The 21,540-nt window shown below is 40.5% G+C and overlaps 1 protein-coding gene, 1 non-coding gene and 1 pseudogene across 5 annotated transcripts in view; all 3 read left to right on the forward strand.

Annotated features, from left to right (window-relative positions):
- The window catches only part of PHLPP2 (PH domain and leucine rich repeat protein phosphatase 2), a 78,038-nt gene that overhangs the window by 10,192 nt on the left and 46,306 nt on the right, over nt 1–21,540 (forward strand). For 3 of the 4 annotated variants that reach the window (XM_054453256.2, XM_054453259.2, XM_054453257.2), the window contains one exon: nt 10,537–10,670. The exons of the other annotated variant lie outside the window; for it this stretch is intronic. In XM_054453256.2, coding sequence (XP_054309231.1) covers nt 10,537–10,670 — 134 coding nt within the window. The remainder of the gene's footprint in view (nt 1–10,536; nt 10,671–21,540) is intronic. 4 annotated transcript variants of the gene reach the window in all.
- On the forward strand, nt 12,163–14,997 carry LOC129016029 (large ribosomal subunit protein uL16-like; annotated as a pseudogene).
- LOC129016390 (small nucleolar RNA SNORA70) lies at nt 14,501–14,635 on the forward strand. The gene has a single exon (XR_008494793.1). It is a non-coding gene; the product is annotated as a small nucleolar RNA SNORA70 (small nucleolar RNA).

Here is a 21,540-nt window from a genome sequence, read left to right on the forward strand (position 1 = left end):
ATATCAGTATTTTTAATTTTCATAGTTACTGTCAAATTCTTCATAGAGGTTATATTTCCATCAGAAATATGAAAGTATATCTACTTTCCCCTTACTTTCTCAAAAACATGTTAGTATTAAATTTTACGTATAAATAGAGACACATACACATGAATGAGCTCAGACTTGCTCGTAAATAGAAATGATTGTTAAAAGTTTTCAAATTAGAGAATCATAAAGTCAGCATTCCAACGACAAATCTTTTTCTAGGCCAAGTGAGTTAGATTTCTGCAAATGTGAGAGGAATTTTGTCGTTTTATTTTAATTTTCATTTCTCTTAATGAGCATATTTTCATGAGTTTAAAAGTCATTTATGTCTTGAAAAATTTTTATATAAATGTGAAGAAAATATTTTTATAATAGTCTTATACTATGCATGTGAACTCTTTGATTCAGCTTTTTAAAGAAAATCACTGTTAGTTCTTTGAATTAGATGTCACATAAGAGGTCTTTAAATGCCTGACCATGATTTTTCTCTCCTCCCCATTTCCTGTCATTAAAAAAGTGTCTTGAAACAGAATTCAAAGCTGTGGATTTAATACTGTTGAAAGTGAAAAGGAAGCTCCCACTTACACCTTAAAAGTGTGGTAATAATAGTAACACCTTTAGCTGAGCTAAAATTTGATGTCATTTTTAAAGTCTAAACTGAGATCTACTATGTGTTCCTTTTAGGATTTGGACTAATTCCTGAAAAAGTAGATTAGCATTTGAATGTTTTCCTTGTTCACCAGTTAACTACATTTGCTAAATCCATTTGTAAAACGAAAGGATCAGACTGGGTGATCCTTAGGCTTTTCTGAGTCTTAACACTGATTCTGATCTAATTTTATCAGGTGGAAAGCCTTGGCCTAGATTATATCTGGTAGTGATTGATTAACTTATTTAAGTATATGACGTATTCATTTGTATAGTAATGTTTATGTATACAAAGATATTAGAAATATGAAGAAAATCCCACCGGAATTGGCTTGCTACTAGTAGTTGTGTAATTAGTTAAGAATCCGAATGTGATAGTTTATTTACTTATGTGTTTATTTACTTATGTGCCCTGTAGCCTTCATCATTTATAATGAAATAGCCCTTTGAAGGTATAATTGATTAGAAAATAATGAAAGCACTATTGAACTGTGGTTTCAAAGAATGAATTTATTTTCATTGCTGGAGTAGGAGCTCAGTAACTTTTATCCAGCTAAGGATGATGATGATTGTAGATTTCAGCTAACATTAAGTGCTTTCATGTGTTAGTATGCTTGGTGCTTTATGCACATTTTCTCATTAAATCCTCACAATAACTCCAAGGGAGGTAGTATTGTTGGTTTTAGATGAGGAAGATTGAGGCCTTGAGAGAGATTCAGTAACCTGCTCAAGGTCAGGCAGGTACTGCCCTGCAGTTGGAATGCCTGAATCATTCAAGGTAGATGATGGACTTCGTTCTGAATAAAGGCCAGCTGTGACAGGAACTGGCGCAGCAGCGACACTTCCTCAGTTTCACTATTTAATCATGCTTATTTCAAGATTGTTTTTAGATCTGTTACTCAGCTGTTACTTGTTTATGATCAGTTTTTACATTATCTAATCAAGGGAGTAAGTATTTTCTGCGTAAAAGCCCTTTATCAGATAGTTGACGATCTGAGGCATTATCTTTTTAAGGAACTTTTTGCTGATTACTGAAGTATGTTCACCGAAGAAATTTTGGAAAATGAAAAAGCATAAAGAGAAATGATAATAATCAATGCTTATGCTTTATGTCAATTACCTCATTTAATCCTCACAACCATCTTGTGAGGTAGACACTGTCCCCATTTTATAAATGAGGAAAATAAGGTTTCACAGGGTTAAGCATTTCGTCTAAGTGCAATCAGCTACTAAGTGGTAGAGCTGGAGTTTGAATCCTGGCATACTTACACTACGTCTGTCTTCTGTATTGCCTCCCCATAGTAACATTATTTTTACCCAGATCTTTTTTCAATCCTGCATACTTTTAAATATTTATGTATTTGGGCTCATATCATATTCAATTTTATATCCTGTCTCCTGTCTACTTAGTGGATCATCTTAATTTCTTTTTTTTTTTTTGAGACGGAGTTTCACTCTTGTTGCCCGGGCTGGAGTGCAGTGGTGCAATCTCGGCTCACTGCAACCTCTGCCTCCTGGGTTCAAGTGATTCTCCGGCCTCAGCCTCCTGAGTTGCTGGGATTACAGGCATGAGCCACCACACTTGGCTAATTTTCTGTATTTTTAGTAGAGATGGGGTTTCTCCATGTTGGGCAGTCTGGTCTCGAACTCCTGACCTCAGGTGATCTGCCCGCCTCGGCCTCCCAAAGTGCTGGGATTACAGGCATGTGCCACCGTGCCTGGCTGGATCATCTTAATTTCATGGTGTCATTAGAAATTCTTTAGACACCAGTTTTAATAGTTACAGAATATTCCTCTGTATGGATATACTATAAGTTGAGACATAATATGCAATAATGGTTTAGAGATTGGATTCTGGAATGAGAGTGTATGGGTTCAAATCCTGGCTTCGACAGTTACTATGCAGGTTATATAATGCTCTGTGCTTCAGTGTAGTCATCTGTAAAATGGAAGATGATAATATTTACATTGTTGATTGATGATAATATCATTATCATCAATTATCATTATCAATGATAATATCATTGATAATATTTACATTCTTGAGGATTAAATTATAAGTGATATGAAGATTAAATGAATTAATATTTGTAGTGCTGCTTAAACTGTCCACCTGTGGGGCTTGTTCAAGTACACATTCTTATTCAGTAGGTTTAGGTGGAGCCTGAGAATGCACATTTCAATTAAGCTCCTAAGAGATGTGCTGTACTTCAAATAGCAAGGAAGTAAAGTACTTAGATTGATATCTGGCACCTAACAAGTGCTCGATAAATATTACCTATTTCAGTTGTCTGAAATCATGCAACTCTTAGAATTGGTGTTGCATTGACTAAACCATTGCCCATGTATTGTCACATTGCTGATTTCCCTAGGCTAGGTCCTGGAAATGGGATTACTGAGATTAAAATTACCCCACGTTTTCTCTGAGTTATTCATTACTACTTTATGTTTTTTTAACCATGAGTTATCACTTGAATATAACTCAAGAATTACTAATTTATAGAATTTTAGCACTTGAGGAAACCTTAGATCATCTCGTGGTGAAACTAAATCTACCCTATAACCCTCCCACCTTGCCATTTGGAAATATGTGTGGGGACAGGGTTTTTTGGTTGTCATAACTGCTGGGAAGAGTTACAGAATTTAGGTGGCAAGGGCCAGAGAGACTTATTGAAATGTGTGTGTGCCAAGTGCAGTGGCTCAAGTCTGTAATCCTAGCACTTTGGGAGGCCAAGGCAGGAGGATTGCTTGGGCTCAGGAGTTCTAGATCAGCCTGGGCAACACGGTGAAGCCCCGTCACTACCAAAAATATTAATATAAAAAATTAGACAGTCATGGTGGTGCACACCTGTGGTTCCAATGTGCGCACTTCTTAGGAGGCTGAGGTAGGAGAATCGCTTGAGTCTGGGAAATTAGACAGTCATGGTGGTGCACACCTGTGGTTCCAATGTGCGCACTTCTTGGGAGGCTGAGGTAGGAGAATCGCTTGAGCCTGGGAGGCGGAGGTTGCAGTGAGCCAAGATTGCACCACTGCATTCCAGCCTGGGCGACAGAGAGATCCTGTCTCAGAAAAAAAAAGAAAAAGAAAAATGTGTGTGGGACAACCCTGTACAGCCAAGGATTTTCCTGCCCCAAAAGTCAGAAACTTCCCCATTAGGAATCACTGAGGCCATTTCCCTCAGTGAAAACAGACTCAGAGGGTTCAGGTTGAACGTACATTCCTGCAGCTGGCTGGTGATAGATTGGTCTTGTCTCTCAATCTGCTGCTCCTTACAATTAAAATATTTGGCTTGTCTTTTCTATTGAACTGTTTTGAGTGATAAAAATGACTCACTAGTGAAGCTTAGTGTAATCATTGCCTCCTGTCTGAAAAGTTGTTAAGATCATTTGTGATAAAGTGGATTGCCCTTTGGCTGATGGTCATATACTTTTATTCTTAGTCATCAAAATAACCAAGCGTTTTTCTTTTTTTTTTGATTTTTATTTTTTCATTAACCAGATGAGAAGAGAAACTAAGATTTCTAAATAGTCAGTAGCTATCTTTTAAAATTAGTTTAGAACCAATAGAGTGTGTGTAACAAAATAGCACCCTTGGGATTTGGGATGCTGAGTTCTGATTCCCATTTGCTGAGTCACTAAAATTTTGTTGGCCATATTTTGAAATTATAAAGGTGGAATGAAAAATCCTGTTTTAGGATATGTACTGAACTGATTACCACTGAATGAGGAAAGGGAGTTTTTTTTCCTACATATTTTTGTACTATTTAAAAATTTTAAAAGAATGCATAATATGTTACAAAATTGGAATATAGGTAAATAATTTTCTTTATTTTGAAACACTTTTTATCCATTTTAAAACTTCTGAAATCAGCATATATATTAGAGTTGATGGTAGGTTATAGTTTAATTGGCAGAATTTTTTTGAATTTATTTTTCTTTTTTTAAAAAAATAGAGATTGGATCATGCTATGTTGTCCAGGCTGGAGTACTGTGGCTATTCACAGGCCCTATCATAACACACTACAACCTTGACCTCCTGGGCTCAAGTGATTCTCCTGTCTCAGCCTCCTGAGTAGCTGGGACTACAGGGGCGCGCTACTGCATCTGGCTAGATTTTTCTTTTTTTTTGTTCCTGAGATGGAGTCTCATTTTGTTGCCCAAGCTGGAGCGTAGTGGCACAATCTCAGCTCACTGCAACCTCCGCCTCCTGGGTTCAAGCGATTCTCCTGCCTCAGCCTCCTGAGTAGCTGGGACTACAGGTGCGCAACACCAGGTGCAGCTAATTTTTGTATTTTTAGTAGAGACGGGGTTTCACCATGTTGGCCAGGATGGTCTTGATCTCTTTGTCAGGGATGTCTGTGTGAAGAGACCACCAAACAGGCTTTGTGTGAGCAATAAAGCTTTTTAATCACCTGGGTGCAGGCGGGCTGAGTCCGAAAAAAGAATCAGCAAAGGGAGATGGGGTGGGGCAGTTTTATAGGATTTGGGTGGGTAGTGGAAAATTACAGTCAGCCTGCTCTTGTGGGCAGGGTTGGGGGTTACAAGATGCTCGGTGGGGGAGCTTCTGAGACTCATTGTCTAGGAGAAGGAATTTCAGAAGGTAATGTCATCAGTTAAGGCAGGAGCCGGCCATTTTCACTTCTCTTGTGGTTCTTCAGTTGCCTCAGGCCATCTGGATGTGTACAGGCAGGCTTGGGCTCAGAGGCTTGACATTCCTGTCTTTTTATATTAATAAGAAACACAAAATAGTGGTGGAGTATTGGGGTGGCAAAAATGTTTGGGGGTGGTATGGAGAGATAATGGGTGATGCTTCTCAGGGCTGCTTCGAGCAGGATTAGGGGCGGCGTGGACACCTTAAAGAAAGGCTTTGACCTCGTGATTCACCCACCGCTGCCTCCCAAAGTGCTTGTATTACAGGTGTGAGCCACTGTGCCCTGCCGATTTTTCTTAATGGTTATTCTGACACCAGCTGGCTTGCTGTAATACAGTTCTGACACTGACTGCCAGAGTTAGTGCAGACTTCACGATTTAAAGGGCAAGGCCCCAGCAAGACTGCCCTTCAGACTCCAGCTGCACTTCTGACCAGCTGTCTACAAGGAAGAATTTGGCAGAAAACTCAGGAAGGTGCTGTACTTACAATTACAGTTTTAGCTTGATGCAAATCAGCACCAGCCAACTGAAGAGACACATAGGGTGAGGTCTAGAAGAGTCCCAAATACAGAACTTTGTACCTTCTCCCAGTGGAATCAAGGCCTGTCACCCTCGTAGCATATCAAATAGTTCATCAACTAGGATACTCCACTGATGTTCAGTACAATGTTTTTATTGGGGAATCATTATGAAGGCATGATTGGTTGAATTTTTGACCTCATGATTCAACTCAGTCTCCAGCACCCTGTGCTTCCCCACCCAGGTCAGGGTAGCTCAGAGCCCCAACCCTCTAATCACATGGTGGTTGGTCTTTTCTGGTGACCAGCCCCTGTCCTGAGTCTTCTCATCTCTTAGCATAAACTGGGGGGTGATCCAAGGGGCTCATGAATAACAAAGACACTCCTATTATTCAGGAAATGCTAAGGATTAGAGTCTCCTCCCAGGAACCAGGGACAAAGACCAGCTGTATTCTTTATTATTCAGCAGTGGTGCGTAAAAAATGGTGTATCTTTTAAATCATGATATATTGGACTTAATGAAATAATGGTAATTTTAAAACATAGCTTTTTTAGGTTTCCTGGTGTGAATAAATTAACACATACAGTGGTTTGAGCTCTCTTCTGCTTAATTTATTTTAACTATATATAAAATAATTTGGTTTTCCTAAAAAGAACCTAGGTTTTATGAAACCGACACAGGTTCCTACCCTGATGTTATTATGTACTAATTGTGTGACTCTGAATCTCATTTTTCTTATTTGCAAAATAGACATAGTTTTGTAATAATTAAACACTTTCAGCATAGTGTCAGGTATGAAATAAACATTCGTTGAAGTATCCCTATTGTTTCTATTTGTATTATTATCTATATTATTGATTTTAACATTTGCAGATTTTACCTTTATAGGCAGTCAAGGATTGAGTTTTAATCTGAATTTGATGTAGAACATGGTACTATACTTTGTTAGAGTCTTTGATTCCATGTGTTTGATTTTAATAGTGTATGGTTTGGCCCCCCACTATTAACTAAAACTCTTGTGAAATGATACTTGGAATGAAATGTACTCTTCTTACATATATCTTAACTATAGGGACTGCTTAGAATAACTAATACACAATGGTACTACTCTTGGCTAAGAGGTATAATCTGCTGTTAACAGCATTGCTGTGTCCGTTGGCTGGTTTGGAGAGAAATTACCATATGCATATATATTCAAATTTACATGGACTATAGTAGCTCTTAGAAGCATTTGAAGCAAACCAAAACTGTTACTCCAAAACTATTGTCTCCTTAAAGCAGTAGTAGAAATAGTTCAAATGCTAAATAGAACTTTTTGTTGCCAGTATTACTTTCTCTCACACCTGTTTTGCAGTATATAATTTCCCTTTGATTGGTGAGAGATTTAACAAATAGCTAATTACCAGACTCTTAAACTTTTGGAACTTTGAAACACAAAATTGAACTGTAAGCACATTATAGCATTTCCCTCCCCAATACTGTCTACTTTTTTCAGCAGAAGAGTTTAATGAGTAAATGGAATTAGTCCTTCATTTTACTTGTTTTTGTACTTCTTGAAATATTACTTGTTTACTTAGAAGAAAGAAAATACTTTCTTAGGGTAGATATGTATAAGGAGGTCCGGGTGCGGTGGCTCATGCCTGTAATCCCAGCACTTTGGGAGGCCAAGGCGGGCAGATCACAAGGTCAGGGGTTCGAGAGCAGCCTGGCCAATATGATGAAACCCTGTCCTTACTAAAAATACAAAAATTAGCTGGGCATGGTGGCGTGGGCCTGTAGTCCCAGCTACTCGGGAGGCTGAGGCAGAAGAATTGCTTGAACCCGGGAGGCAGGGGTTGCAGTGAGCCAAGATCGCACCACTGCACTCCAGCCTGGGCAACAGAGCGAGACTTTGGCTCAAAAAAAAGAAAAAGAAAAAGGAAAAAAGACGTGTAAGGAGGGTTTCCAAAATCTACAGAGGCTTTTTAGGCCAGGAAATTTGGTCTTGTAAAATATGTCAGAATTAGGATGCTTCCATTTCTTTCAGTTTTCTACAGAGAAATAGAAAAATTGAGCACTCGAGATTTAGCCTGAAAGTATAATTGTTTGTTGGTCCTGAATATGTGATCATGATATGGAATTATAGTGTTTAAATACACTGAACTGTAGGGGTCAGGTAGAATTTGTATTATATTAGGAAGGTGTCTTAGATACCTCATAGACCCTTGATTTCTGAAATGCCCTGAAGATCATCTGGCCCAGTTTGATTCTTACAGGTGTTTCTTCTAAAATATCTGTGACAGATGGCTCTCCAGGTCTCTCTGAGGAGTTCTGAGAGGCAGCTCATTTCATGGTTGAGCATCTCTAATCGTTAAAGTTCTTTCTCATATTTAGCTTAAATCTACCTATGCACCTTCTCATTGTTCCGAGTCCCATTCTTTGAGCAGTACAGAGTAAGTCCAATCCGTCTCAACATTTGAAGATCTGTCTCTTTATATCCTTACTCTCCTTGTCTTCAAGTTAATCCTCCATCAGTTTATTCATATTATATGGTTAGTTGACCGCTCTCCAGGATGCAGTTTATTAAAAGTCCCTCTTAAAACGTGTCTTTCTCTCAGAAGAATCCCACCATTGTGCTGGGAAAATGCCTAACATTGTCATAGACAATGAGTTTTGTAAATTTTGGTTTTGTTTGGCTAGGGATTAATTGTAATTGATGTCTACATAATCTGAAAAGTTTATTTCCCATTTCTCTTTAATTCAATCTTTATTGGTCATTACAGGCTTTTTGTTCTTTGATCATTCCCCGTGTATCAGTTCATTCTGAGTTTATTTGATAGTTTCTGGAAGCTAAAATACTGAACTGAGCAGTCAGGAGAGGCCAGGTGGTTGTTTTATTTTTGTCTTTTTTGTACATCAGTATGATTTCTGTTCCTAAATTATCATTTTGTTACAGTCGTTTATGTTTAGCTTTGTAGTTGTTTATGTTCAGCTTGTTGCCAACAGCATTTTCTAGTTCTTAAACTACAAAATGCAGACATTGTTCATATGTTTTTGTCATGATGGGAAATGCATCATGTTTCTTGTAGTTGTTAATAATATAAAGTTTTCTTTTTTTTTTTTTTTTTTTTGTGACAGAGTCTCGCTCTGTTGCCCAGGCTGGAGTGCAGTGGCACCATCTCAGCTCACTGCAAGCTCCGTCTCCCAGGTTCATGCCATTCTCCTGCCTCAGACTCCCGAGTAGCTGGGACTGCGGGCGCCCACCACCACGCCTGGCTAATTTTTTTGTATTTTTAGTAGAGATGGGGTTTCACCATGTTAGCCATCTCCTGACCTCGTGATCCGCCCGCCTCAGCCTCCCGAAGTGCTGGGATTACAGGCGTGAGCCACCACGCCCGGCTATTCTTAAGTTTTCTGAACAGGTTCTTTAAATGTTCTTTCAGACCTTTTGAACACATACAGACTTTCCTGTGCTTGCTTTTGGTTGTTGTTTGAGATGGGAGAAATACTCTATTTTTATTCTAACTAGAATTGATTCCAATCTTAGAATTTTTTAGAATAATAATCGTCAATATCTTACTGAACTCTTACTACATGTGAGATATTTTGCTAAGCACTTTTCATACTATATAGTATCTTGTTGAAAGTAAATAAATAAATTTAAACATCTTATGAGTTAGGTATTGTTGCTATTCCCATGATACTGATGAGGATTTAAAACAGTGAGAGTAAATAACTTATACTGGAGCATGCAGTTGGTAAGTGGCAGGACTAAGCCTTGAACCCAGGCGGTTGACTGTTGGAGCCTATACGTTTAGCCACTGTATTTATAACTGTTTGGTTTCTGGTAAAAGCATTATAAAAGAGCTGTCTTGCTATTATGACTGTTATAGCCCCTTCTATCAAAATACACATTGATCACTTTTGTTTTTTTTTTAAATATTTTTCAGTATTTTAAGTCTGTGATTTAAAATTCAGTGTCACCAGAGGCCGTAAGTGATTGCAGGACATTCTGGTTTTACCTTAGCTTTCAATTAGGACCATGTAGTAGAATGATTTTTAGGGAGTTATTTTAAGGTGAATTAATAAATGGAAATTCTCAATTTTAATTTCTAATTTGGTAAATATCAATAGATATAACATATGTAAACAAAAGCTCTTTGTGACCCCCAAAGTATAAAGGGGTCCTGACACCAAAAACTTAAAAAAACACTTGTTTAGATTAGTTGTATCATAGAATATTAAAGAAAATCTTGACCTAGGAATAAAAATCAAGAGCAGATTTTATGTGTTGAGTTACTACTCAGCCATGAAAGAGGAATGAAGTCATGTCTTATGCAGCAACATGGATGGACCTGGAAGTCATTGTCTTCAGTGAAATAACTCAGAAACAGAAAGTCAAATACTACCTGTTCTCTCTTACAAGTGGTAGCTAAATAATAGAGTGTGGGGTAGTAGACATTGGAAAAGCAGAAGGGTGTGAGGGTGGGGTGGGAGTGAAGGATGAGAAATTACTTAATGAATACAATATACATGATTCAGGTGAGGATTACACTAAAAGCCCAGACTTCACTACTAAGCAGTATATTCATGTAACAGAATAGCACTTATACCCCTGAAATTTATACAAATACAAATAAAAATACTAAAAAATTAAATGAACCATTTTTATTACTTACCAAATATATATATTTTTTTGAATTGTGTAATCAGGAGACTGGAACCTACTGAACGACCTCTTCAGATCGTTTATGATTACTTATCCAGGCTGGGATTTGATGATCCTGTGCGCATACAGGAGGAGGCTACAAATCCTGACCTCGGCTGTATGATTCGATTTTATGGTGGTAAGAATTTATCAGTGGCTTTGTATGTTAACTACTTTTAAGTTGATCATTTGTGCCTCTTATCTGCCGTCAGCTTTTTAAAAGTATTTTATCAAAAGCTAGTTTTAAGCCAATTAACTAACGTAGTTAACACCAACCAAACAACAACAAAAGCCAAGAGGTCAGGGGTAAGGGAACACTTTAAAAATATCTTCTCTTTTTATTTTTGCTCATTTTGCACTTGTATTTTGCTAACTTACTGGCATTATTTTATACCTTTGCCAGAATCTTGACTGGATCATGCTTTAGTAAATTATTTTTTCAAGCTCCTGGTAAAGTCTGTGAACTTCTGAATAGCTCAAAAATGTTGAGAGTAAGTAGTCATTATCATATATGACTTGACGTTGATGAATATACCTGTCAAATTTGTATATTGGTGAATTTAGTGGGGTTTAAATCTAGGATTTTTGACTCTTCTGAGAAAAATATTTTAAGATGAATTTGAGGAACACAACCCATCTATCACTATAATACTTAATTAAAAAAACAAAAAGTTGGAACAGTAACATGCTTCTTATCTGATTGTGGTTGAACCCTAGTTCTTCATTATGGTAGTCCCCCCTTATCCACTGGGATTGTGTTCCAAGATCCTTAGTGGACGATTGAAATCACAGATAGTACTGAACTCTATATATACTATGTGTTTTCCTGTATACACATACCTATGGTAAAGTTTAATTGATAAATTAGGCAAAGTAAGAGATTAACAATATTTAATTATAAAATAGTATAATTATAGCAATATGCTATAATAAAAGTTAGTGAATGTTCTCTCTCTCAGAATATCTTGTACTTTACTTACCTATTTTCAGACCATGATTGACTGCAGATAACTGAAACCTTGGAAAGCAAGACCACAGGTGGCAGGGGGGCTACTGTGTATATTTTTTTCTAGAATGAAAGTTGAACCTTTCTTCTGCATGCAGTAATACTGCACAGTGGTTGGCTCTGATGCCTCTACTTTTCCTACCACCAGCTGATAAATTACAGCATATGCAGGATCTTAATGTACTATACCCTTAAGGGGATATTTCCAGTAGAGTCTAAAAGAGTACCAGTTTGTAGTACTTAAGTTTTGAGGGATCTTTCCAAAAGTGAGTTCTGTTGACATAGAAAAGCTAGTATGGTTTGAGTGAGGAAATTAAGTTTGGGATGAAACTTAAAGTTAATAATCTTTGAAAAAAGGTAATAATGTACCTGGTACCAAAAACAAAAGGTAGGTAGGTAGGTAGGTAGATAGATGAATTCGTTATCTGTTGGTTCTGTAACAAACTGCCTCAAAACTTAGGACTTAAAATGGTAATAAATACTTAATAATTATATAGTTTTTGTGGGCCAGAAATCTAGCAGCAGTTTAGCTGGAGGGATGGTCCTGGCTTGGGTTTCATGAGAATTTAGTCATCTGAAGGCCTGAGTAGGGCTGGAAGATTCACTTTCAACACGGTTCACTCACATGGCCTCAGTTCCTCACCAGCTGCTGGTAGGAGTCCTCAGTTCCCTCTTCTGTGGATCTTTCCATAGGGCTTCCTGGGTGTCTTCACAACATAGTGGCTAGTTTCCCCAGTGATGAGACACACATGTACACACACATGCATGCACATGCACAGAGGCCTCAGTGTCTTTTATAACCAAGCTTTATAAGTCACCTTTACTTTTACCACTTTTTACTTATTAAGAAATGAGTCACAGGCCGGGCGTGGTAGCTCAAGCCTGTAATCCCAGCACTTTGGGAGGCTGAGGCGGGCAGATCACAAGGTCAGGAGATCGAGACCATCCTGGCTAATGCAGTGAAACCCTGTCTCTACTAAAAATACAAAAAAACAAGCCGGGCGTGGTGGCGGGCGCCTGTAGTCCCAGCTACTCAGGAGGCTGAGGCAGGAGAATGGCGTCAACCTGGGAGGTAGAGTTTGCAGTGACCCGAGATCACGCCACTGCACTCAAGCCTGGGCGACAGAGCGAGACTCTGTCTCAAAAAAAAAGAAATGAGTCACTAAACGCAGCCCATACTATAGAGAGAGGAATTAGCTCCAGTTTTTGAAAGGAGTGTCAAAGAATTTGTGGGTCTTTTTTTTTTTTTTTAATTTTTTATTTTTTTTGAGACAGGGTCTCACCCAGTTGCCTAGGCTGTAGTGCAATGGTGCCATCATGGCTCACTGCAGCCTCAACCTCCCAGGCCCAAATGATTCTCCCACCTCAGCCTCCCAAGTAGCTGGAACTACATGTGCACACCACTGCACCTGGCTAATTTTTGTATTTTTTGTAGAGCTGAGGTCTCGCCATGTTGCTCAGGCTGGTCTCAAACTCCTGGGCTCAAGTGATCCTCCTACCTTGGCCTCCTAAAGTGCTGGGATTATAGGCGTGAGCCACTGTGAGCAGCCAAATCTGTAATAAAACTGATGCAGGATATTTTCTTGACCCCTCTTTGGGACTTGTGACAGGGGTGCCCCATTTACTCAGCCCACCCTGCTCAACCCCTTGTGGGAGGGAATGCGCAGGTGAATGAGTGCATGAACTGGCTAGCTGAGTGGATGCTGGTGGGAACAAACCGTGTTCACTGGGGTCTGTCGTGCTCCACCCTTTGTGGGATGTAGCACATAGGAGAGCGAGTGCAGGAACTGGCTGCCTGCTTTAGCACCAGCAGAAGCAAACTCTGTGCAGGCTTGCGGCAGCATCCAGGTGGGGGTGTCTGTGATCCCAAGGCCCCAGAGGACATGTTATAATGCTCTCTTACCTCTCTCATCTGCAGACAGCAATGTGTTATCAGGTCAGTGGTCCCTTTGCCTTGTTGCGTAGGGCGGCTGCTTTCCACCAGCGAGGGTAAAGGGCCAGTGTGACAGCCTTTTTGAATACCGGCACTTGGTGCGTCCCAAATTCTTGTCTGGTGCCTAAGAGGCATGAGGTCATGCGGACAAATTGAAGGATGGTGAATGTGGAGAATTTTATTGAATGATGAAAGCAGCTCTCAGTGAAGAGTGGAGCTGGAAAGGGGATGGGAAGGGCAGCTCACTCTCCCTTGAAGTCAAGTTGCCTCCTTGCCACTGTCTTCTGAAGTCAAGTCGCCTCTCCCTGATGTCCAGCTGCTTCTCTTTGCTGGCTGAGTCTGGGGTCTTTATAGGCACAGGATGGGAGGTGCTGTAGGTAGTTTTGGAAAAGGCAACATTCGATTGGTAAAAAGACATTATTCAGAAAGAACCATTCAGGAGAGAGCAGACAAACAGGGATGGAAATTCTCACTTTGGGCCACAGGTTTCAGGCTTTTTGGCTTGAAGGTGGGGTTTTGCTGGGGACCTGTCCCTGTCTGCCTAGAATTTCTCTGCCTCTTGTCTCTATCAAAACTATCATAGAAAGTATGCTTCCCTCTCGCCTTTTTCCTCCAACCACCCAGTTCCTGAAACCAGACACAACTGTTGTTACAGAAGGAAAGAGTTGAAGTATTCTCTTTGAAGTAAATAGCTTAGTAATCAGCTTCAAATATTTTATGTGTAGAATTTTTGGTGCATCACCTTAGTTGGAATATAGTGTTAATAAAGTCAAGGTCATAAGGGCCCGAGTGTGAACCAGTTAATGTTGTGTTCTCTGGTTATAAAAGGACACTGGGTAGTGTCCCAGTCAGCCATTATGCAAATGCCAGTTATCAGTCTTGCTGGAGAGGGAGTGCTGGGGGAAAAGTGAGTGGAATGGCTCTCTCAGTTCAAATTCATAATATAAAAGCTGTGGAAATAACCTTTCACTAAAGTCAAGTTGAGTAGGTAGCATGATTAATCATGGGATTAAGAGAGCATGTAAATCCTCTGCAGCCAGTTAAGCCAACTGAGTTCCTTTCCTCATGGGGGCCCAGTGTGCAATGGCTGCCCACAGCAGCTTCCTTGGTAGCGTACTCAGCCTGTTTCTTGTATGGGTTGCTCTAAGGGACCTTGGAGACAGGCCTTTCAGATGAATGTTCATGTCTCTTTGTGCTATCCCCAGTCTAGGCTCCAAACAGGTATGCGAGGTGCCTTTGGAAAGCCCCAGGGCGCTGTGGCCGGGGTTCACATTGGCCAAGTTACCATGTCCATCTGCACCAAGCTGCAGAACAAGGAGCACGTGATTGAGGCCCTACGCAGGGCCAAGTTGAAGTTCCCTGGCCGCCAGAAGATCCCACATCTCTAAGAAGTGGGGCTTTACCAAGTTCAATGCAGATGAATTTGAAGACATGGTGGCTGAGAAGCAGCTCATCCCAGATGGCTGCGGGGTCAATTACATCCCCAATAGTGGCCCTCTGGACAGGTGGCGGGCCCTGCTCTCATGAGGGCTTCCACTGTGCTGCCCCCTCTTAATGCTCATCAATAAATCCTACTTTCTGGGCCGGGCGCGGTGGCTCACCCCTGTAATCCCAGCACTTTGGGAGGCCGAGGCGGGCGGATCACGAGGTCAGGAGATTGAGTCCATCCTGGCTAACACAGTGAAACCCTGTCTCTACTAAAAATACAAAAAATTAGCCGGACATGGTGGCGGGCGCCTGTAGTCCCAGCTACTCTGGAGGCTGAGGCGGGAGAATGGCGTGAACCTGGGAGGCAGAGCTTGCAGTGAGCCGAGGCGGTGCCACTGCACTCCAGCCTGGGCGATAGAGCAAGACTCCGTCTCAAAAAAAAAAATCCTACTTCCTGTTCACCTTAAAAAAAAAAAAAGAGAGAGAGAAAGAGCAAACCCCTTATTTGCATTGGAGAAAGTGGCATATAGAGGGTATGATTTGTGAGGGAAGTTGTAGCTCTGGGACTGTATGGCTCAGGTAGCACAACTCCCTGCCTGAACGTTTCTCTGTGGACTGCATTCTCTGCACATATTGTTTAAAACAGATTTGTCAAAAGAGCATAAATACAAACATCAGAAGCCAGACACAAAAGAATTACATCGTATGTTTCCATTCATTTAAAGTTCAAAAAACAGGCTAAACACAGCCATATTATTTTGAAATGTGTGGCAATACTATTGTTTATCAAAATCTGTTCTTTCATAATAACAAAATTGTAGTGGGGCATATAACTGCGTAGCTACAGCCCATTTCGCAGCCTTTCTTGCGGTTAGGTGTGTACATGTGACAAAATTTTCTTCCATGGTATGGAGTGGACTTGATGTGCGCCACTTCTACCTGGTGCCTAAAACCCCTAGTGTGTGCTTCTCAGGGCTCTGCTGCTCTTTTCCTCTCTGGTGGGCTAGGATGGCAATAATCAGAGCAATAATTGAAGTCAAGTGTGGAAAATTGCAGACCCTGAGTTTCTTTTTTTTTTTTTTTTTAATTTTTATTTATTTATTTATTTATTGAGACAGTCTTGCTCTGTCGCCCAGGCTTGAGTGCAGTGGTGACATCTTGGCTCACTGCAACACTCTGCCTCTCAGACTCAAGCAGTTCTCCTGCCTCAGCCTCCTGAGTGACTGGGATTACAGGAACCCTCCACCACAGCTGGCTAATTTTTGTATTTTTGGTAGAGACGGGGTTTTACCGTGTTGGCCAGGTCTCAAATTCCTGACCTCAAGTCATCCACCTGCCTCGGCCTCCCAAAGTGCTGGGATTACAGGTGTGAGCCACTGTGCCTGGCCAGAACCTGAGTTTTTGAATGACAGTGTTAACCCCTGGCAAAACAGAATGCTCACTTGAATGAATTAAATTCCCTTTGCTTGAGCCATTATATTCTGTTTGCTACAGCCATAGTTAATACAGGATATATACAAAAGTGGCAAAAATATAAAGAGATCAAGGAAATTATTATAAAAGTCAAGGGAGTGACTGAGGAGTGCAGGGAAGAGGACGTGATTCTTATAAGTAGAATTTTTTTTTTTTTGAGGTGGAGTCTCACTGTGGCCCAGGCTGGAGTGCAGTGTCGTCTAGGCTGGGTGCAATCTCAGCTCATTGCAGCCTCTGCCTCCTGGGTTCAAGCAATTCTCATGCCTCAGCCTCCCAAGTAGCTGGGACTGCAGGCACCCACCACCATGCCTGGCTAATTTTTGTATTTTTAGTAGAGATGGGGTTTCACCATGTTGGTCAGGCTGGTCTGGAACTCCTGACCTCAGGTGATCTGCCCACCTTGGCCTCCTAAAGTGCTAGAATTGCAGGCGTGAGCCACTGCGCCCGGCCACATTTAAGATTTTGACTCAGCATTCCCAAATTGCACAAATAGGTGTTACTAGTGTGTACTTGATTTGGTAGAATTTGGGAGTACTTATTTCCCTACACCTTTGACAACATCAGGTATCATCTTTGCCCCAATTGCAAAAATACTATCTCATGTTAATTTGCATATTTAAAGCTTCTTTGTTAAAATATAGGAGTAACATGGTAGAAAAACATTCCACCACCCTAATACAATTATTTTTATGATTGTGTATTTTCTTAGTCTTACTTTATATGCATATTTTATATTTTTATTTATTGTTCATATATTTTTGCTTTTAAAACATTTGGTTTTTAACTACACAAGTGTAATATGACTATGGTGTCATTATCTGTGGTGTTTTAATTTGTTATAATTACCTCCTAAGTACATTAACTGCTCTATAGATAACCACCGTCAATTTGGTGTATATCTGTTCAGAATTTTCCAGCTTGATTATTTTTATATAGTATATATTCATAGAATCATATGGATTTTGTTTACGTAAATGGTATTATTTGGTATTGGTCTTCATGCTTTTTTCACCCAAGAGTTTGTCTTGGAGATCTTACCTTGTCAGCATTTGCAGAACCATCTTCTGTATGCATTTTTTTTTTTCCGAGACAGAGTCTCACTCTTGTTTCCCAGGCTGGAGTACAGTGGCATGACCTCGGCTCACTGCAACCTCCACCCACCAGGTTCAAGCGATTCTGCTGCCTCAGCCTCCCAAGTAGCTGGGATTACAGGTGGCTTGCCACCACACCCAGCTAATTTTTGTATTTTTAGTAGAGGCGGGGTTTCACCATGTTGGCCAGGCTGGTCTTGAACTCTTGACCTCAGGTAATCCGACGGCCTCGGCCTCCCAAAGTACTGGGATTACAGGCATGAGCCACTGTGCCTGGCCCTGTATACATTTGTTTAAGGGGCATAGTATTGGACATCATGTATGCATTATAGTCTGTGTAACCATCTCCTTAGTGATGGACATTTACTTTGTTTCCAGTTTTGGATGGTTAAAACAGCCATTTTAGTAAAATTATCTCTTTGTGCACCTGTATTCCTTCAGAATGATCTCTAAGCATGAAATTATTGGGTTATAGGTTACTCGCATTTAAAATATTAATAGTTACTACTGCAGAACACTTTTATATCCTGTCAGTATAACAGAGTACCCTTTTGCCTATAACCTTTCAATATTATTAGGCTTTAAAATATTTACTAATCTGATAGATAAAATGATGGTCTCGGCTGGGCATGGTGGCGCATGCCTGTAATCCCAGCACTTTGGGAGGCTAAGGCAGGCGGATCACGAGGTCAGGAGATCGAGACCATCCTGGCTAACACAGTGAAACCCTGTCTCTATTAAAAAATACAAAATATTAGCTGGGTGTGGTGGCGGGCACCTGTAGTCCCAGCTACTCGGGAAGCTGAGGCAGGAGAATGGCATGAACCCAGGAGGCGGAGCTTGCAGTGAGCCAAGATCGAGCCACTGCACTCCAGCCTGGGCAACAGAGCAAGACTCTGTCTCAAAAATAAAAAAAAAATTTAAAAAATGATGGTCTCTTTGTTTAAATTTTTTTCCCTTGATTATTAGTGTGATTTTTGTTGGATCTTTTGGTTTCTTTGAACTACTCATTGATATTTTTGTACATGTTTCTGTTTCTCTTTTTTCATATTGATTTAAAGGACTTCTGCATGTATTCTGAATATATATCTTTTGGGTACTATATTTGTGACTCAATTTTTTTCCCGCCTGTAACTTTTTATTTTATTTATTACTTTTTATTGTGCATAAGTTTAAAATTTTTATTTAGTCACTGTTTAGTCAATTTATTTGTTTTTTGAGACGGAGTCTTGCTCTGTTGCCCAGGTAGGAGTGCAATGGCATGATCTCGGCTCACTGCAAGCTCGGCCTCCCCGGTTCAAGCAATTCTCCTGCCTCAGCCTCCTGAGTAGCTGGGATTACAGGCGTCTGCCACCATGCCCAGCTAATTTTTGTATTTTAGTAGAGATGGGGTTTCACCATGTTGGTCACGCTGGTCTCAAACTCTTGACCTCAGGTGATCCATCCAGTCAATTTAAAAAATTATTTTATTTTATTTTATTATTTTTAAGACAGTATTGCTCTGTCACCCAGGCTGGAGTGCAGTGGCGAGATCTCGGCTCACTGCAGCTTCTGCCTCCCTGGTGCAATCGATTCTCCTGCCTCAGCCTCCCGAGTAACTGAGATTACAGGTGCCTGCTACCATGCCTAGCTAATTGTTGTGTTTTTAGTAGAGATGGGGGTTTTGCCATGTTGGCCAGACTGGTCTTGAACTCCTGGCCTCAAGTGATCCAACTGCCCGGGCCTCCCAAAGTGCTGGGATTACAGGCGTAAGCCACTGCACCTGGCCAGATTTTTACTAATATACATATATGATATGTTTTGCTAGCTGATAGGAAAGTTTTCTGTCCCTGTTCTCTGGAAAATCAGAGATGTCAAGAAATTGGGGAAGTCTTTGTGAAGAAGTTGTATTTGCGTTGGTTCTTTAAAAATTGACAATGTTTCACTAAGCAGAAATGAAAAAGAAGGCAGCCGTGGGAGATTAAAATTTTCATTGTATGTTCATGAATCACAGTTAATTTGAGTCCAGATTGTTTTGGGCCATGGGTGCTCCATCAGGAGTTTAGCCGTCATTTGGCAGATGGTAGCAGGAAGTGATGGGATCCAAGTGAGCCCAAGGAAGATCAGTCTGGTGCCAGTGTGGATAATGATTCAGATGTGAATTGATAAGGATCTGAACTAGGGAATAGGAAGGAATTGTTCATATGAGAGACTTTTTGAAGGAGTAATCAGTAAGACTTGATGGTTGATTGAAAAGAGAAGTTGAGAAAGCGAACTCAAGAGTTGAAGCTGCTTCTGAGGTTTTGAGCATGGGTGACTTCAGGAGATGAGCTTGAGTTGTGAGAAGGAGCTGCTGTTGTACAGGGATGGTGATGACTTGGTTTAGGCGTGTTGATTTTTTTTTTCTTTTGTGAGACAGAGTCTCGCTCTGTCCCCCAGGCTGGAGTGCAGTGGTGCGATCTCAGCTTGCTGCAACCTCCGCCTCCTGGGTTCAAGCGATTCTCCTGCCTCAGCCTCCTGAGTAGCTGGGATTACAGGCACACACCACCACGCCTGGCTAATTTTTGTATTTTTAGTAGAGATGGGGTTTCCATGTTGGTCAGGCTGGTCTTGAACTTCTAATCTCGTGATCTGCCTGCCTCAGCCTCCCAAAGTGCTGGGATTACAGGCATAAGCCACTGCTCCCGGCCAGGCATGTTGAATTTTAAGTGATGGTAAACATGTAGTTGGAGATATCTGGATAGTTGGAAATGTGGAACTAGAACTTAGGAATATAGATCTGGGAGAACCAAACTCTCTGAGGAAGGTGGAATTTAGAATATAGTCAGTCATCCATATCCACAATGGATCAGAAATATTAAAAAAAAAAAATGACATAACAACTATTTACTTAACATTTACATTGTTTTAGATATTATAAGTAATCTAGAGATTATTCAAATTATACAGGAAGGTGTGCGTAGGTTATATGCAAATACCATTTTGTTTTATATAAGAGACTATAGCATCTGTGGATTTTGGTATCCTTGGGGAGGTCCTGGAATCAGTCACTTGCCAATACCAAGGAATGACTGTATAGATGAAAGGATTGACCTAGAATAGAAGGAGAAATGCTTATGCCGTATAGTGTATTAATATACAAAGTTTTATTGAATAATACAATTTTAAGGCTTTGAAGTAATCTAGCCCATTTCCTCATATTATATATGGGAAATACATGGTTAAATAGGCAAAGTGATACCTAAGCTTGTATAAACAATTAAGTGGGCGGGCGTGGTGGCTCACGCTTGTAATCCCAGCACTTTGGGAGGCCAAGGCGGGCGGATCACGAGGTCAGGAGATCAAGACCATCCTGGCTAACACAGTGAAACCCAGCCTCTACTAAAAATACAAAATATTAGCCGGGCGTGGTGGTGGGCACTTGTAGTCCCAGCTACTCGGGAGGCTGAGGCAGGAGAATGGCATGAACCTGGGAGGCGGAGCTTGCAGTGAGCTGAGATCGCGCCACTGCACTCCAACCTGAGCGACAGAGCAAGACTACATCTCAAAAAAAAAAAAAAAATTATGTAATAATACTAGGAGTACAACCCATTCTTTCCAACTTCTGGGTTACTGTTTGGACCACCTTATACTGCTACTCCTGCTCATTTCTGTGTATAGTTAGTTGTCTTTTTTTTTTTTTTTTTTTTTTTAAGACACAGAGTCTTGCTATGATGTCCAGGTTGGCCTTGAACTCCTGGGCTCAAACAGTCTTCCTGCCTCAGCCTCCTGAGTACCTGGGACTACAGGTGCACACTTCTTTTAATAGTGTTCTTACCAAGAACTTCACGTCTTTTCTGTTATTATGTGCTGTTTTGTTCACTGTATCTCAGTCATGAAGGCCTCTGATGGGAAGTAGAACTTCCACCACCACAATCGGAATAGTTGATTGAAGTACCACCCATAAGTTTTTCCATATTAGTGGCAGAGAGATGGAGGATTATGTACAAAATTAGAGTACTCCTATAGTTACTAATTTCTTCCTTCTAGGGTAGATTAGTAACAATAGTGGTTGTCATTTATTCCATGTTCTTTTTGTACTAAAACTATGCTTAGTATT

The sequence above is a fragment of the Pongo pygmaeus genome, chromosome 18 (assembly GCF_028885625.2).
Source record: "Pongo pygmaeus isolate AG05252 chromosome 18, NHGRI_mPonPyg2-v2.0_pri, whole genome shotgun sequence".
Taxonomy (NCBI): Eukaryota; Metazoa; Chordata; class Mammalia; order Primates; family Hominidae; genus Pongo; species Pongo pygmaeus.